General features: G+C 38.5%; 1 protein-coding gene across 11 annotated transcripts in view; it reads right to left on the bottom strand.

The window, feature by feature from the left end:
• ENOX1 (ecto-NOX disulfide-thiol exchanger 1) overlaps positions 1–19,849 on the bottom strand; it is a 609,533-nt gene that overhangs the window by 260,169 nt on the left and 329,515 nt on the right. For 9 of the 11 annotated variants that reach the window (XM_049701217.1, XM_049701216.1, XM_049701215.1 and 6 more), the window contains one exon: positions 3,777–3,923. The exons of the other annotated variants lie outside the window; for them this stretch is intronic. In XM_049701217.1, the coding sequence (XP_049557174.1) occupies positions 3,777–3,864 (88 nt within the window). In that variant the 5' untranslated portion in view covers positions 3,865–3,923. The remainder of the gene's footprint in view (positions 1–3,776; positions 3,924–19,849) is intronic. 11 annotated transcript variants of the gene reach the window in all.

The following is a 19,849-nucleotide window of genomic DNA, read 5'->3' on the forward strand; positions in this document are numbered from 1 at the left end:
GGGCAGGGGGATAGTGTTCTGGACTGCAGGAGCCTGATAAAAAGGGGCAGGTGTGGGCATGGCCTCAGGATTGGTTCACTTGGCAATCTAAGGTGTGCTCCCAGGCAAGCTGTTTGCTGTCTCTAGGAATTAGCTAACCCTGGGAAGGGCAGTGCCTCCTTGGCATCTGCAAGACTCTAAGATGTCAAAATACATCTTATAAAATACAGAAGATAAAATAAGATTAATACAAGCCTGTCTGAAACACTTGAAAGAAGCATAAAAACAGAGCTTCTCAAACTTTAATGTGCATAGGAATCACCTGGGTATTCTGTTAAACTACAGGTTCTGATTCATTAGGTCAGGTGGGCGTTGAGATTTTTGATTTTTTTTTTTTTTTTGGCTACGTCCCACGGCATGGGTAACTTCCCCCACCAGGGATCAAACCTGCAGCCTCTGCAGTGGAAGCATGGAGTCTTAACCACTGGACCACCAGGGAAGTCCTGAAATTTTGCATTTCTAATAAAGTCCTTGGTGATGTTGGGGCCATGCTTTGAATAGTTAGGGCTAAGAATATCCCTTGGTCACCTTCTGCAGGGAAGAGGGAAGAACCTGACACTTGCTTGGCCCTGAATACACAGACTTCATCTTGTTTTGCTTGGACAACATCCTTTGCTCTTAGGAAAAATTATCCCAGTGTTACAGGGAAGGGAACTGAGACTCAGGGTAGTTAAGTAACCTGCCCAGATCACTTAGCTGAAAGTCAGAAGATACAAATGTATCTGGCCCCAAACCTGAATTTTTTCCCACCACAACACATGTACAGATGGTGCCACTCCAGTGGAAAAGAAAATGTCTCTGTTGGTAAAGGCTTTGTAAAATATAAAGTGTGGACTTGAATCATGGACCATTTACAACTTGAATTCTGAACAGAAGAGAAATTCTGAATGATGTTCATTATTTCAGGACCAGAAATAAATGGTGCTGACTAAATAACTTATATTTTATTACAGCTATTCAAGAAACACTTCACACGGGATACCCTATTACACTAGTGTCTTTATCTTAAAAAGTGACGCATGTCCATGGTAAGATATAAACAACAAAAGTCTGCCTTCCTCCCATGTGCTTCCATTTCTACTGCGCAGAGAGAACTACCGTTAGGTCTGTGTACGCTTCTAGAAATTCTGGGCAAATAGTAACCTTCTATGCAAATAATAAACTTTTTCATACAAATTCATTCACCCAGCCATTCATTTTTCCAGGGGGAAAAGGAGTAAGTAAGACATGCAACATCCCTCATGCACCTCACATTCCAGTAGGGGAGCTAGATCATAAACAAGAGAGTGAAATAAACATTATGTCAAATAAGGATAAATGATAATGAAGAAAAAGCCAGTGGAGTGTGGGCGGGAGGGGCGGGGAACATTTGCAATTATAAATGCAGTGGTTAAGGAAGGCCTCATGGAAAAGATGGTATTTGAGTAGAGACATGAAAGAGGTCATCCTATTCCACATTTACATTTTCCTTTAGCAATACGTGTTAAAGCCCTTGCCGTATCACAACTTAAAGATCTACCTCATTCTTATTAATGGCCCCATAGTACTCCACTGTGTGCATATACCATAATACTGATGGGCATTCTGTTACTTAAGCAAAGGGAATGTTTTAGATTAAGCTTGTTATTGAACTTATTAGGTGATCGTCTGAGTGGTCATAAGGAGATTTGGGAAGCACGGTATAAAGCCTGATGAAGTAGAAAGAGCAATTAGACGTGAAGCTGTGGCTGGGAGCCCAAGTGTGCCACTCGACCAGGTGGCCATGCTATAACTGAGTATTCACTGAATGCCTGCTTCATATTAGTGGTTTTCCTTCTGCCACATCTTAGGCAGGGCTACATCCACCAGGTGCAGGGGGTTGTCTAGGAGCTTCTCTACCCTGAGGGCAAGGCGACAACCTACTTGCAACATTTTCCTCAATGCCAGGCTACCCTGTAACCCCTGCGGAGTCAAATACAAACCCTCCAGGTGACAAGTTTTCCACATTCCCCACAAAGGAAGCACAAGCACAAATTTTAGGGAGCAGTTAACCACCTGGGCTCTGACTACAATCTTCCTCTTTTAGGAGAACGCACGTAAGCTTCCTTAAAACAATAAGGAGCAAAAACTCCTTACCTTCTAGTAATATTTATTTACATGGTTACAGATGTTTACCATTGGGCCATATGACTGAACATATTTCACACTTAATGGAAGATTCATTTATGCATTTAATTATTACCTGAGGCAGTACCTGGATTATGTCAGCACTCTGCCGGGCTCTGTAGGAGGAATAAATATCTGTGCAGTATGGTTCCTGCCCTTGTCACCTGCTAGCTCTTAACAAAGACTGGACAAGGGAAAAAATGACCGTGATTGAAAGCAGTGTGTGATCAGTTAGTGGTGCCAAGGACAATGTAACAGGAATTAAAGGAAATTATGATCCAGAGAGGGATCCTGGCTGAGATATAAACAGGTAGGGATGCAGGTGGAACCAGGGGACTTTGGGAAGGGATATGTGTGTGTGTGTGCGTGCGTGTATGTGTGTATGTTTTGAGAACATGTATGAATGGAAGGTGAATATAACTGCACAGCCAGCAAAGGCCCAGGTGAGGGAAAATACAGGTATTACAAAGGGAACACGAAGCAGCCCACTAAGAGCTTAAACACAGAATACGGGGGGTGGCCGCAGATGACAGGAGATGTTGGTTGGAGTGAGACTGGCAGAGGGTTCTGAGGCTCCCACCTTGCCATCAGATATGAGATAAATAAATGAGTCTTGAAAGGTGGCAAGAAAAGCACCATCAACCTCTTCCTCTTTTTCTGTTTTTGCTTTTATGGGGCGGAGGGGTACTGCACCCTTTGGTTTGATAACCTCTATTTCCAATTCCAGTAATTTAAGAAACCAACTTAATACTTATCAAAGTAATATACGCCTGTAGCTTAAAAAAGCAAGTACTCCGTAAGACGCCTATAATCAAAGCCAGCCATCCCCACCTGTCTCCACCACCCCCTCCTAGCTCCCCAGAAACCTCTCTTTTGTTTGTGGTTTGCTTTTACTGTGAAAGATAATGACTTGCCAGAGCGAGCAGCCTCCTACAGGGGTAAGACTTTTGCCCCAAGCAGTTGCTCTCAAGTTCGGTTAATCTATGGGCTGGCCCAGGGCAGGAAGACTAACCAGTAAGTCTAACCCAGCTCTCCCCCGTCAAGGAGGTTGAATCCTGTCATGGCAAAGAAAGGACACCACTTTTAACTTTCAATTCTGATATCTGATTCCATATATTTAAGTGATCTATGTACACTGATATTTCTTAAATGATCATTTTTAGAGATTATCTAATGTCTTACTACTCTGCAAAACGAGGAAAACTTGACACTGTTACACCATCACCACTTCCCAACAAGCGTTCTTCCCCCATCTTTCCAGTTGATTAAACTGCAATTTGGGGTTAAATCGACATTCTGTGTTTACATTGTTGTGACCACATAATATTGTTTACTACTGAGCCACGCAGTATAAGAACGCACTTCCTAGCTTGTTCAATATTTTTTTTCCTGGTGCTACCTTTTTCTTCCTTCCTTCTTGTGTGTATCTATTACTAATCACTCTTGACCTTTTCAAAGGAACTATAAAAGCCCTACTAAAACCATTTTTGGCGTGAGCAACTCAACCAATGAATCTCTCAGATCTGTTTTTCCCTCCACAAGCCTACCATTGAGTCCGTCCGGTCTAGTGGTTTCCCAGGCCAGCTGCCCACCTGTTGTCCTGGGGCTTCTTTTTAACACCATCTTGCGAAATCCCTGTGCCTCTCGCCTGTGTTGGGTCCCCCGCTTCCTGGATCCCATGGTTTCCTCTTTCTTGGTTTACATCCTCATTTTTGTGGAGCTCATTCTCTAGTAGCTTCCTAAGAAAAGGTACACGGGAGGTAAGTTTGTTGAGACCTTCCTTGCGTGTCTGAAAAAGTCTTAATTCTACTCTCACGCGTGCTTGCTAATTAAGCTTGTCATTTAATTCTAAGTAAAAATTCGTCCCCCTCAGAATTTTGCAGGCTGAGTTTCACTGTCTTCTAGCATCCAGTGTTGCAGTTGAGAAGTCTGAGGCCACTGGTTCTCCTGCTCTTTTATCTGTGACCCGTTTTATTTCTCTGGAAGGTTTAGGAATCTCCTTTTTAGTCCCTGATTTTCTGAAATCTCACAGTAAAAAAACCTTAATGAGGATATTTTCTTATCCATTGTTCTGGGCACTTTCTCTTCCCTTTAAAGTTGGAAATTCCTGTTGTTCTGGTTTGCAAGTTTTCTTGAATTATTCTCTGATATTTGTCTCCCCACCATTTTATCTATTTTCTCCTTTCGGAACCTCTGTAGCGAAATGCTGAACCTTGGGGACTGATCCAATACCTCTTTTACCTTCTTTTTCCCACCCCACTATCCATCTTTGCCTGTTAATCTGCTTTCTAGAAAGTTTGCTGGACTTTACCTTTTACACCTCTGAATATTTTTTTTTAACTCTGAGTTTAATTTCTAAGATCTCTTTCTTATTTTCTGAGTGTTTCTTTTTTTATAGAATTTACCTTTTATTTCATGGATATAATATTGTCTCCCATCTTTCTGAAGATATAATAGATTTTTAAAAGCTCTTCTTTCGCTTCTTGAATTATCTATATTTTTCCGAGCCCCCCAACCCGTTTCTCTCTCTCTGTTCTGATCTCGATATTTTACTCTATATTTTCTGCTGGGAGCCATACTCAAGTATCTGGTGATCCTCTCACTATTCATTTATATTTAAGACTTTCACACATATATGTAACACATATATAAAGAAGATATACAATTTATTTATATTTAGGTACAGTGAGTCCCTACACAACTGATTAGAAACACTGGCAGGGTGTGCGTATCACCTGGCAGGCGTCCCATGAGGTAATTGGGTAGGAATCTAGCCATTCCGATAGGGACTCCAAATGCAAGTCAGGTCATTTCTTTGAGTCATTCAGTTTCTCTAGATAAGAATCCTTTAAACTGCTGTCTAAAGAGCCTGTCCCAAAAGAATGTGGAAAAGAATAGATACACGTGTATGTATAACCAAATCACTTTGCTGTACACCTGAAACTAACACAACATTGTTAATCAGCTATGCTCCAATATAAAATAAAAATCAAATAAAAAAATAAAGAGCCTGTCCCTGGCTACAGGTGCTTTGAGAGCTACGTTGTAGAACAGTCCAGGAGGGTCTCACCTGTTCACTCTACAGAATTTCACTTAATTCTCCTGGTTTCACCTCTCCATCCTGGGCCTCGTTTCCCTGAGTCCAGAGCATCTCTGATTCAATTCAGCCCAAGACTATGCCTCACGCCTCCAGCAGGGATGGACATTTGGTAGTGGCAGTGTGAGGGTGGGGGAGGAACAGGGCCGAGCTAGTCCCTGCGCTCCATTCCACTAAGTACTACTGACTACTAACTACTCTGTAACTACTGTGAACTAGTCCCCCCTTTTGCAGGCTCACCCTCACACCCTTCTTAAGTCTCCCCAGGGTCCTTGCAGAATCCATCTGTGGGCTTCTCTCAGTACCCCTCAGCCACTCCCCCTCCATCACTGGGCCATCTTCCCAAAGTTTGCTGACACCTCTTGTTTAGTACCACCTCCCCCTCTGTTCTCTCTCACTCTCAATCTGTGTATAGCTTTTTTTAAATTCTTTGCTGAAATTTTAGGGAGATTTTTGGAATTAGAAGATATAAATGCATGTGTTCAATCTGACAGAACGACAAGTTACCAGTCTTATAAATTTTATTTTGTACTTATGTACTTATTATGTACTTCACTCTAGAAAGTTTATCCAGAGAACTTTAGGTGTTGCCCTAAAACTACTAACTATGTAACAACTGTAATACTTTCAGGTAGGATATTACTGAAATCATTTTAATTCTCTGTGACTTTCTAGGGAGTACCAGGCAAAGTGAGTTAAACTCCTCCATAAATTTATCTTTATAGACTCTCATTATTATCCTGGCTCTAGAAATTTGGACCAACAGTCAATTTGAGGCAGATGCCACATCAAATTTTAAATATGAAGGAAGGGAGGGAGGGAGGGAGGGAAGGGAAGGGAGGAGGGAGAGATGGAGGGATGGGGGAGGAAAAAAAGAAAGAAACAGACATCAAGAAAATGATTTAAAAATAGAATAGTGAGAGGAATGGCCTAAATAAATAACTATTTTAAGAAAAGCTATGTAAGTTTATTAAATAAGAAAAGAGACTGCAGAAAATCATCTGCCTTTAAGATAACTAAATAATGATCACTCACTTGGAAGGCAGTTGAGTAATTTCTGCCCTGAACATTAGCTGTGAAACTCCAGTCATTCATTCAACAACTTGCACCCAAAATTCATATAAAAAAAATCACCATTATCCAGCAAGAAACTATCCACATAAGAAATTCTCACAATTACATATACAGATCACCTTCTAATTATGTACTCACCCTTTTACTGCATATATATATATATATATATATATATATATATATATATATATATGCATTCCTCACTTCATCCCCCAAACAAATTTAAGTCAGCTTGCTGGTTATCCTTTTAATATATTAGTTGAAGATATTTTTACTTTCCTGAGTATATTTCTTACAAATTTGTCTACCTAAAATTATGTCATCCTCTTTATTCTGTGCCACACTCAATTATCGGCCAATAAGCTTCTAAAAAGTTAACCATGTTGTCAACAGGAATGCTTCTAATGTAGCTGTAATCACACTTTTGAGCTTTTTGATAAGATGAAAAACTTTGTAGTCAGACTGACCTTGTTTTGCATCCCGACTCTTCCACTTATTGAATGTATGACCTTCAGGGAGCTGATAACCTCCCCACAAGGAAAATGGACATACTATTATCTATTTTGCAGGTTGTCACATGGATGAAATTGTAAAATGCATATAAAGAACCTGACATATTGTAGGTGTCCAATAAATACAAGCTATTAAAATCAGAACATGAGAAGATATTGACACCTTAACTCTAAAAATACACTCTGTAAGTGAAGAGTTTTCACTTCCATTTTTAGGCATCAGATCACTGGTGTGCTGGTCAACTAGAAGCAACTTGCCAGCCACTGAAAAGCAACGGGGAAGTTCTTACAGGCAATTAGGGAAAGCATTGTGAAAGTAGGGGTGTGGGAAGGAAGCCTGGAAAAAAAGTTAAAGTATTTGACTTTGGATCAGTTCCTTAACCTTTTTGTAGTTTATTTAACTATAAAATTAGGAGGTTGGATGACGTCCCTCCAGATGTTCACAATAAAGAGTTCTGCGGCTGGATAATTTTGGAATATGACCCCTTCATCCCATGCTTGGCATTTAAGGCAGCAGTTTGATTTTGTTTTACCTGGCATATTACAAACTTATCCGCCTACAAATCCTCCCCATTTTTTCCCCCCAAATAGTAGCATATTTTGGAAAAGACGGATGAGCTGATCTGCGGTTTCTCATTCTGTAATATGCTGCTCTGAGTTTTACTACTTCACGTAAACGTTTGGTTAAGGAAAGAAGGGTAAACATGACGTGTATAGCAGCATATAACTTTTAGAGTGTGAGAAAAATCTATCGCCATTCCAGTGAAACCAGATATTTCTAAGTATAGTTTAACATTTCATCTATGTGGTACCGTCAATGTCTTGAGCAGCTGATCACCAAAGCATCCACTGAACTGCTGCCAATGAAGACAGACATATTACTGGGACACATCTGGCAACTTTGGCAATCAGTGAATGAAATGAATCAACCATGTAGTGAGCGGACTGTCTGCTTGGTGACCAACGTGACTGGAATGGAAAATAACTGTGGGATAAATTAATCCTTAGACTGCAGGACTGAACCGTGATAACCAGAATAAAACTCAAATGTGTGTTCATGATGAATACATTTTCATGCTGCAATTACAAATCCACCAGTTAAATTATTTCTAATAGTAAAATACGTTCACTTTTTCTATCAATCTACCAACATTTACTTTTATCTGAAAGGAAAAGACTGTGCAAAGTGTTTGCTGGGAACGAAAGGATATAGTAGGAAAGAGGCCAAAGAACCTACCAGAAAAAGATCTAGGAGCCAGATGCTCTGTCAGTAACTTTCCATGTAGCCTTCAGTAAGTCTCTGTTTTCTTACTTTTAAAAATAACTAGCCTCAAGTAGCTTATAATTTAGTTGATTATATTTACAAATTTGGGATTTCCATTTAATGCCTTCTTACATTACAAAATCATTCTTAATTTATCTACATAGTGGAGATAAAAGTGAATGAATATTCTGATGTTCTTTAATTAACTACATGCAACGAAGCCCCCGTCTCACTTTAATTGTAGGAATTCTATTAGAACCTGTTGCAATGTGTTTCCTTTCTCTCTTGATATGTCTCCTGCCCCTCAAGGCTGCTAAGGTTTGAAAGTGTTCTAATTATTTCTATATTTTCATAAAATACTCTATTTCCACCCCCAAAATACTTTTCCTTCTTCTCAAGAGGAAGTTTTTCAGAAAACAATTCTGTAGAATCCGAAGGATGAGTGTGTTAGTAGTAGGGTGACCGACTGAGGGGCTTCCCACTGTGTAGGACTTCCTGTGCTAAAACCAGCACAGCCCCTGACAAATGGAGATTGTGGGTCACCTTGGTTGGTAGCTTGAGAGAAGGATTGGAAGTGGCAATGGATGCCTGCATCAGAAAGTTGCCATTTTAATCCTCCTATTAGAAGTACTCTTCTTTCATCGCTAAACAGCTGTAGAAAGCCATCCAACAGCAGATGGATGAATGCATTTAATGACCTTAACTTTCTCTTACACCAGTGGTTCTCAATTCTGGCTTCTTACTAAAATCGTCTGGTTAGCTTTCTTTTTTTTTTTTTTTTTTTTTTTAAATGATACTATCCCTGATTTAACTGATCTGGAGGTAAGTCCCAGTCACCGGCATATATGTCTAAAATTCCCGTGCTTATTCTACTGTTACTCAGGGCTAAGAAACACTGCTTTGCATCCATTCTGAGATTCAAACTATAGGTCTAGCAAGAGCCATTCAAAGCAAGGAGAAATCTACTTTATTATCTCTGACTTTTAAAATATTGCCTGCAAGTTTCCACTTCATATTTAAAACAAATGAGAACCCACAAACTAACTTTAAATGTATTCACCTAGGGTTCATGGTATGTTTCTCCCTTGTCATGATTATCGATCACCACCACCTACTGACATAATTTTTTGCACAAGAAACTGTGTTAGGCAGGTACTGTGGGACCACAGAGATTTCAAACTCAGGGTCTCTGCCTTCAGGCAGCTCACTGTAAAACACAGGAAGGTGACTAAATGATCAAGCAAAGGACCTCACGAGCATCTCAAAGAGGAAACAGCTATGGCCTGAGACGGTTGGGAAAACCGCACAGAGCAGGTAGGATTTAAAGAAGGCCTTTGAGGGCTAGGTAGGATTCTAATTAGAAGGCCAGAAAGGGCCTTCCAAGCAGAGAGTGGGGAAGAAGCAATCGGACTACCAAATTTAAACATATACACAAATAATAAAGTTCACATGCTGAGCAATACAAACTATGTGAGGCAAATTGCTGAGCAAGGGGTCATAATTAGCCCTATCACTCTTTTTGGTGATAACCACTCCTGACATTGAAAAGAAGAACTAACCTGGCAGATGGAACAGCTGGTTCAGCAGAAGCATTAAAGACAAGCTTGGTGTGCACCACAGAGAGCAAGCCACAGAACAGCAGCAACAGTACAAGTCCCTTCCCTCTCTCATGCTGGGCCCACCAAAGAGACCTCATTACCCAGGCATCAAGGCAAAAGCTGCTTAGTTCATTGCCAAACCCTTGAGGTTCCTATTCTATCTGATCGGATGATTATTTAACGTTGAGGGAATACATTTAGGACGAAAATCATGCAAAAGTTATGTGTTGTCTTTTATGTCATGTTCCGTGATTATCCGTCATTGATTTTCAATTACTTTTATAATGCGATGGCCTTCTCTCTGGATTTCAGAATTAAAGCAACACTGTGCCATTTGTCCTTGACCCCTAAAAGAGTTAATTTTCATATTTATTCCAATATCTGACCTTCATGCAAGATAGGAACTAAATGGGTATGGGTATGAACGATCTGGGTACGCATCATCTCAGGAAGTCAGTTGGCAAAAAGAACACTGAGAAGTAGGCACCACTGGTATTTCACACATTATTAACTTATATTACAATTCAAATAAGCTTACAGCTGGCCAAAAAAAAAAAAATCTCTTCTGTAAAGTGATCTCAAACATAATAGGCTTAATCAGAGATAAATTAAATTAGGCAGCCATGCATATTACAGCATATTAATTCTGAGTAGTTATTAAATACTCTTTCTGTTATCAGTGGTGTGAACAACATTATAGGCAAACAAATTCTTCGAGGGGATAGGAAATAAAGTTTATGTTTGGGATACTGTGTGCCTGATATCTTCCCATGCCTTCTTATAATGTTAAATAATCTTTTCTAATAGTGGTACTGGGTTAAGTCTCCATAAATGAGTCAACTTCACTCCCAGGCAATTAAGCAAAAGAACAGCAGACCAGTGTGGTTTTAGTTTTTTCCAACGGGAGCTTTTCTACCTCTCTACTGCAATTTTTAAAAGAAGGCATTAGTGAGTCAGGCTGGAGCAAAGTTGCCCAAAACATAAGGTAGTAAATATTCATTATGTCAATTTTATGACGCATCTCATTCTGTGTTTTGGGTAACCTGTGTTGCCTGAGGATATTCAAAGAAGGAAATTATTAAGGTTGAGTGCTAGCTTGTAAATAACATCCTACCATTCTCTCTGTTTCTTTAAATGGTAGTAATCTAACCCATCCACGCTAGCATGCAGATTCCATAAACTAGCAAGTGGTGCTTCTGTGAAGAAAAGAAAAAGAGACATCTAAGGGATGAAATATGTCGAGAAAGGGAATGTACACACGTACACACGTTACCTTCCTGGATGTACTTTTGCCATATTATCTTGCTCTTTTATTAATCAATCAGGCCCTTCAATTTCTGTATCCGGAAGCAACTCAAGTTACTAGGTACAACCCTCCCACACACACCCAACCCCCAAGTCTGAGAAAAACGTTTGACACTCTTTATGCTTTGCACATTTAAAACTCAATGTAAGGTGACAAGAACATTAAGCTGCCCAGTGAGCAAAATGTGAAGCTCGTCACTCTCTGTTCTTAGCCATGGGTATAATAATTGGCAAATTAAAGTGCCTGACAATAGCTGGGCCACCTGCATCAGAAAGCATCACCCTGGAATGACTAATGCAGACAAATGTATGCGGCCAGCTTTACTGACAACTCCTTCTAACACCCGCAGCCTGAAAAGGCACATTACAGTACCTGTTTCATTTACTGTAAAGTAAGCACCATGTCGATTCTTCTGTAATTTAAAGGCATAAAACCTAACAGCCCTCAATATTTTGTATATACATACTGATTGAATCGACTGTTATTTACTTTTGAAGTAAGCTAGAAAGAGAAAGACAAATATTGTATACTAATATATATATGTGGAATCTGAAAAAAATTGGTATAGACGATCTTATTTACAAAGCAGAAATAGAGACAAAAGACGTAGAGAACAAACATATGGATATCAAGGGGGAAAGGGGGGTGGGATGAATTGGGAGATTGGGATTCACATATATACACTGATACTCTGTATAAAATAGATAACTAATGAGAACCTACTGTATAGCACAGGGAACTCTACTCAGTGCTCTGTGGTGACCTAAATGGGGAGGAAAACCAAAAAAGAGGGGATATATGTATACGTATAGCTGATTCACTTTGCTGTACCGTAGAAACTAACACATTGTAAAGCAACTATACGCCAATTAAAAATTTAAAAGAAAAGGCTTACTTACTCTTGAAAAACCCAAAGTTTTTCTTTTTAAGCTGGCAAACTGGGATCAACTTGTTTATTAAAATGTTGAATGTGAAGCTTTATAACAACTAAATTCAAATAAATACAAATGCTTCAAAAATAATTTTGTTTTAATAAACTTGCTGCTATTATTCATCCATCCATCCATCCATTCGACATTTATTGAATACCTACTATGTGCTAGGCACTTCTTGATATTTGGCAGAGAGAGATGAATAACATATCCTTAAGGAGTCTGTCAACCATCGGAGGAAAGTTGCACGCACACAGCCAATTTCTACACGTTACTGTAGACATCGTTTCAGAGCACCTCCCTTTCTCTTAGAGACTTCAGAGAGAAGACTCTTGAGCTGCATTCTAGGACCATATAAAGAGGGCACAAAATGAAGAGTTTTTGTGACTGAACAAGCTTAAGAAAAACCTTCCAAGCTGAGAGAGAAGCATGTACAAAATCAACAAGAAGGTCGTGGTCTGAGTGAGGAAAAGAAATCGCCTTCAGAGTAAATGAACGAAATAAACACAAGAGGCAAGAAAGGCAACATATGATGGTGAACACTAGGCAAGGGTGAGAATGTGCAGGGTCCCGGGAAGGGAGGGAGACAGATTGGGAAGGCGTGAAAAGAGCGAAGGAGAGGCCGGCCAGTCAGGACTCTGGGCCCCGAAACTCTGCTTCAACCACAGTATCTTTGCCAATGTGTGTCTTCTGTTGGGCCTTCTAAATTTTTTAAATAACTTTTGAAATTGGAAAAATTTTAGATTTACAAAAGTTTTAAAGATAATACAGAGAGTTCCCATAAACACCTCACCCAGTTTCCCCTAACATTAATCTCTTTATGTTACCACCACGGCACATTTGTTACAACTGAGAAACCAACATTGGTACCTTGCTATTAACTAAACTCTGGACTACATTTGTGTTTCACCAGTATTTCCACTCGTGTACTTTCTCTGTTCCAGGATCCAATCCAAGACACCACACTGCATCGAGACACCATGTCTCTTCCGTCTCTTTTGATGTGTGACAGTTTCTCAGTTTCTCCTTGTTAGTCATACAGTCTTGGGGAATATTAGCCAGGCATTTCACACTCACTCTGGGTTTGCCTGATGTTTTCCTCGTGAGCAGACTAGGGTTATGGGTTTTGGGAGGAACACCACAGAGGTGAGGTACACTTTCCATCACATTCTAGCAGGGGGCATATATCATCGACAAGACTTGGCACTTGCAATGCTAACCTTGATCACTCGGTTAAGGTAGTATATACTGAGTTTCTTCACTGTAAAGTTACTATTTGCCCTCTTCACATACTCTCTTATTTGGAAGCTAGTCACTCCAGCCCACACTGAAGGATGAGGGTAAGCTTTACTTCCTGGAGGGGGCTATACCTACCTACATCATTTGGAATTCTTCTACAAAGAAGGTTTGTCCCTTCTACTCCAATTATTAATTTGTTTAATCATTTGTTTATATTAGGATGAACTCATGTACATTTATTTTATATTTTATATTATGGGACAATAAATACCGTATTATCTATTTTGTTCCTCAAATTGTTCCAGCTTTTGCCATTGGCAACTATTTTAGGCTGGCTCTTCTATTCCTTTGACATGCCCCCATCCTTTTGTTCTCTGAGCACTTCTTGTTTTAGGGCAAACCAGATAATTCAGTTCTATATTGTATTTTTACTGCCCCAGCCCTAGAACCAGCCATTTCTCCAAAGATCCCTAGCTCCTTTTCATGGAGGATGATATTTAGAAACTAGTATCTGGGCATGGGTGTGCTAAGATGCTACTGGGGTATCACTGCTCCCAGGCCCTCTCAGCAGAAAGAGTTCGGAATGTATGTATATATTCAAGCCCAGATATATATACATAGCTATAATTGTTTCTGTATCCGTCCATCTGTATATATATTACACTAAACATGAGTTCATACTAACAGGTCCAACTATAACGCAGTACTAAATGGTTCATTCTGGCTTTCCCTCCTTGCTTATCTGCAAAGACCCTGACAGAGAGAAACTCGGCTCCCACCACCCATTTACTTATTTGTTTGACTCTAGTATTTGAAACTTCTTTTGAAAACAAAACTCTATTACTTTAAAATAATAGAAAAAAGCCTGAAAACAAACATTGTAAGAGAAGATCTTTAAATTATTTCATGTAGAAAAGTGACTTAATTATATTTATATTTTTAGAAATATTATTCTAACTGAGTGAGGAATGGGTTGAAGGGGGCTGAGACTTGAGGTAAGAACAAATGTTAGAAAGGATGCTGTGTACTCCAGAGGATATTAAAGACCTGCGAATTAATTTGAGGGATATTTTAGAAGATTCATAAATAGAACTTAAGTGACTGGATGTGGAAAGTGAGAGAGAGAAGATGGAGATAAATATGGATTAAGTAATGGGGTAAAGGTGTCTTTTTATCTCAGAAAATACACTGGGAGGAAAGGATTTGGGAAGAAAATAATTGAGTATAAGGCATTTAAAATGGAGTATCCATGTGGACACGCTTCAAAGACCTCCTGAAATGTGGTTCTGAATTTCAAGAGAGTTGTCTAAGCTGTAAAAGTGAATTTCAGGGTCTTAAGCCCAAAACGGATGATGCAAAATCTTGGGACCAAATTAAAAGGCCAGGAATATGGGATGAATAAGAAATAGAAGATCAGGGACAACGAACTATACAACAATAATATTGAGAAATAACATGCTGAATACATGAATATGTGGTAACTCTCCATTTACTTAGGTCATAATTTCTCTCAACATGCTTTGTAGTTTTCAGTGTACACGTCTTACACTTCTTTTATTAAATTTTTTCCTAAGTATTTTGTTATTTTTTATGCTATTTTAAATGAAATTGTTTTCTTAATTTCATCTTTAGATTGCTCACTGCTGGCATATGGAAATATAACTGGTTTTTATGTACTGATCTTCTATCCTACAAGCTTGCCGAACTCATTTATTAGCTCAACAGTTTTTTTTGTGAACTCCTTAGGATTTTCTATATATGAGACTGTGTCATCTGTAAACAGAGTTTGTTTTATTTGTCCCTTTTCAATCCAGAGGCCTTTGTTTATTTTTCTTGCCTAACTGCCTTGTTAGAATCTCCAGTAAATTACTGAACAAAAGTGGCAAGAGTAGACATCCTTGTGTTTTTTGATCTCAGGTGGGAAACTTTCAGTCTTTCACCAATAAGTATGATGTTAGCTGGGGGTTTTTCATAGATAATTCTTTATCAGATTGAGAAAGTTTCTTCATATTCCTAGTTCATTGAGTGTTTTTATTTTTTAAATTTTATTTATTTATTTTTTTCTTGCAGTACATGGGCCTCTCACTGTTGTGGCCTCTCCCGTTGCGGGGCACAGGCTCCAGACGCGCAGGCTCAGTGGCCATGGCTCACGGGCCTAGCCTCTCCGCGGCATGTGGGATCTTCCCGGACTGGGGCACGAACCCGCGTACCCTGCGTTGGCAGGCGGAGTCTCAACCACTGCGCCACCAGGGAAGCCCCCACTGAGTGTTTTTAACAAAAGGTATTTTGCCAAATGCTCTTCCTGCATCTACTGAGATGATCATATGGTTTTTGTCTTTTATTCTATGAATATGGAGTCTTACATTCATTAATTTCTGAATTTTGAACTAACCTTGCACTCCTGAGATAAATCCCACTTGGTCATGGCATATAATCCTCTTACATGTTGTTGTATTCGATCTGCCAGAATTTTGTTGAAGATTTTTGAGTCTACATACGTAATAAATATTGGTCTGTATCTTTGTTTGATTTTGGTATCAGGATAAAAGTACACTTACAGTTTTACATATTAGCAGGAACGAATTGGAAGATTAAAAATTTTAATTACACCTGAATTATTAAAAATACATAAAATTCTTAGTAATAAACGCACCAAGAGGCATGTGGGAATTATACGCTAAAAACTATAAAATATTGCTGAGAAATATTAATGAAGAGAATGCACATTTATGGATTCAGAGGCTCAATACTGATGTCAATTCTTTCCAAACTGAGCCTTAGATTTAACATATTCTCAACTGTAATCTGACTAAACTGATTATTTTTAAAACTGGTAAGCTGGGGTTTCCCTGGTGGCGCAGTGGTTGAGAGTCCGCCTGCCGATGCAGGGGACACAGGTTTGTGCCCCGGTCCGGGAGGATCCCACATGCCGCGGAGCGGCTGGGCCCGTGAGCCATGGCTGCTGAGCCTGCGCGTCCGGAGCCTGTGCTCCGCAGCGGGAGAGGCCACAAGAGTGAGAGGCCCGCGTACCGCAAAACAAACAAACAAACAAAAAAACAAACAAAAAACCTGGTAAGCTAATTCTAAAATCTACATAAATTTTCAGAAGAAATAGAATATCTAAGCCAATTTTATAAAAGAACAAAGATGGAGGACTTACACATCTGACTTGAAGACTGGCTGTAAAGCTACGGTAATCAATACAGTGTGGTACTAGCATAAGGAGCAACAAAATCAATGGAACAGAATAGAGAGCTCAGAAATAGGTGCACACCTATATGGTCGCTTGATTTTTGAGACTAGCACTAAGCCATTCCAATAAGGAAAGGAAAGGCTTTTCAAAAATAGTGTTGGAAGAATTAAACATCCCATATAGAAGATAATAAACAAATAATATACAAAACATAATAAACATAATATACAAAAGTTAATTCAATAAGGATCATAAATCTAAACATAAAATCTAAAACTATACAACTTTTCAAAGAAACCACAGAATTTTTTTGACTTGAGCATAAAGTTATCTTAGGATACAAAAGCCAGTACCTAAGAAAGAAAAAAAAACCCAATAAAAAAAACCCCAATAAATTACACCCCCCAAATAAAACTTCTGCTCAACAAAAAACATCATTAAGAGAATGAATAGACAAGCAATACATTGGAATTGGAAGGAAGCAGTTGCAATGTATACATCTAATAAAATCCTGGAAACAAATATATATTTTATACCTCAAAAATAAAAATACATACAAGCAACCCAATATAAAGATGGGCAAATACTTCAGTGGACACTTTACAAAAGAAGATATGGCCAGTAAGCACATGAAGAAGATGTCAACATATTAGTCATCAAGAAAAATGCATATTAGATCACAATGAAATATCACTGCAAAACCAATTCTAGCTTACCAGAATGGCGAAAATTAAAGAGACTGACAAGACCAAATGCTGTTGAAGATGTGTAACAACTAAAACTATCATATATGGTTGATGCGAATGTAAAATGGTACAACTATTTTGTACAAAGATATGGTAATTTCTTCTAAAACTCAATATACACCTACCTATGACTAAAATTCCACTCTTAGATATGGGCCTAAAAGAAATGAAACCATGTCTTCACAAAAGACTTGTTCAAGAATGTTCATGGCAACTTCATCCAAAATAGAGCCCGTAAAGAACACAAGTGTCCACCCATAGAAGAATGGATTAACAAACTGCTGTCTATTCATGCAATCAAATATCACTCAGCAAGAGACAGAAAGGAGTTACTGACAGACTCAAGAATAGATTAATCTCAAAAACATACTATGTAAAAGAAACCTGACACGAAAGAGAATGCAGTATATGAGTCTACTTATACGGAGTTCTAGAACTAGAATAGATTTACTCTAGAGGTGGGGATGGGGATGTGCTGGGAAGGTGTATGAGGGAATTTTCTGGGGTTGATAGACATTTGGGTAGCACAGGTGTATATAACTGTTGGAACTCATAGAAATGTACACTTAAGATCTGTGCATTTTATGTAAATATGTAAATTTTACCTAACAATTTTACTTAAAAAATAAGAATCATATAAGAAATCATAAAACTTTGAATTCTAGTAATGGTACATACACCAAAGCATTTGGGGGAATTGTAGCGATGTCTACAATTTACTTAGAAATGTTTCCAAAAATTCAGTGGATTCGTGGATGAAAACAGGGATGCATAGAGGTAAGCATATGAGTGTTCACTGCCAGTTTCTTTCAACTTTTCTGTGTGGTTAAACATTTCCATAATAAAATCTTGCAAAAGAAAAAAAAACCTTAAAAACTGAGTCTTTCACAATAAATAATAAATTAAAGGAAAAAGTTAAAAGGAAAAAAAAAAAAGAAAGCAATCCCAACTCATAAGTTACTAGCCATGTGAACTTGGCAAAGTGTTTAAATAAACAGTCGATGTCTAAATTTCCTTATTTGTAAAACGAAAATGATAAATAATACGTTTTATACAGGATCCTTAAGGGACTATACTTGCTAATATATGTAAAGCACAGTTCTTGATATAAATAAGCACTGAGTAAATGTTTGGCTCCTATTTTTAGTGAGCACGGAGTGCCTGTGGCCATAAACCCACAAAAATAAAATGTCTCAGAAACAGAAAAGGAGGATACTGTTTGCACACTTTGTTAAGGCAATTGTGATGTTTGTTGCATACATAACATCAGATTCACTGTGATTTTTTTTTTCTGTGCGTGAATGTCATTTATCAGGACCCCTAAGCAAATGAGCTGGTAGAAAGGAAATATTATATTTTAAAACACCCATAAAGCATATTTTTAGAAATGGTATTTCCTTGACTTTCATTCCAGGAAAATGCTAACACATGGCGTGGAGCATGCTGGGCCCAGAAAAGAAAGCCTGCCAGATGCCACAGCAATAAATAGAGCGGGGCTTTGGAGAGGAAAAGTAAAATGAGAACATGTAATGTTATGCCTCCAATACCCTTACCATCTGCTATTTATCCCACTGAAATTATGGGGTTTTTGGAAATTCACCTTTGTAGGCCACCTTTAATTAATTTTCTTATTTATTTGTTTAGCAAACATTTAAATCACAGCCTACTCTGGGCAGAGTTCTGCATGCCCTCCAGGACCTCAGCAAAACAAAGGGTGAGGTAATGTTAGAAAGAAAAAGTTCTAAGTGCAGTCTAATGAGAGGTCAGTACTATTTACACCTGCCACCTCCTTCTTTAATATTCATTTTAAAAACACAATTTTCATATTTTCAATCGACAGCTGAAGCAGCCACATATTTTCACAAACGACAGGACTCTGCAGACAGGAAAAGAGGTGGCAGAATATGTTATGTGGGTTATGTTTTAATTTGCTGAGAAATGCGTAAGTAGAAATACATTTTTATCAATTACATTTCCTATAGTGCTTGCATTATCATTTTTATCAATATTTTAAATGCAAGTGGGATTTCTTAATGTGGTATCTTTTACTTTCAATTTAGCAATGTTTCTGAGAAGAAAACTGAGCTCTAGAATGTTGAAAATCGTCTCATTCTATTACGACTGCTCTCCTTCGGGTTTTCAAATACGTATACTTGTGATACTCCTAAGAAACTGTGATTGATGGATTTTTACCCAGAATTTAAAAACAACAACAATAACAAATTCTTTTAAATGAAAGGAAAAGTACATTCTGTTCCCTTAACTTGTCTTTATTTGGGGATTATACGTTCTCTGCTAAAATTTAGGATGGAATTTCTAACAGTGATGGCATTGTTCAGTAAATAGCAGTCCTTTGTGCGTGTGCAAATTTTCAAATGAATGGAAATGGTCTTAGACATTTTATCTGGAAAACTTTCGCCTATAGTATTTATTCAAATGTTGTCCATATTTTCAGGAAAGAATTGAGAAAAATGTCTTTCTCATAAAAAGATGTCATTCCCTTGTGGCTACCATGAAAGGAACTCCCTCTCCTCCCTCCAGTACACAACACACAAACCCTATGCTATCAGTAGAAGCGAAACATAAAATTAAAGAAGCACTGACTGCATGCCAAATTCTGGGATAACAGGGAAGAGAAAGCCAGTCGGCAATCACCTCTCCTAGCCCTTATCTTCTCCTCCCACTTATCTCTCCCAGGCTGGGG

The sequence above is a fragment of the Orcinus orca genome, chromosome 18, assembly GCF_937001465.1.
Source record: "Orcinus orca chromosome 18, mOrcOrc1.1, whole genome shotgun sequence".
Classification (NCBI taxonomy): Eukaryota; Metazoa; Chordata; class Mammalia; order Artiodactyla; family Delphinidae; genus Orcinus; species Orcinus orca.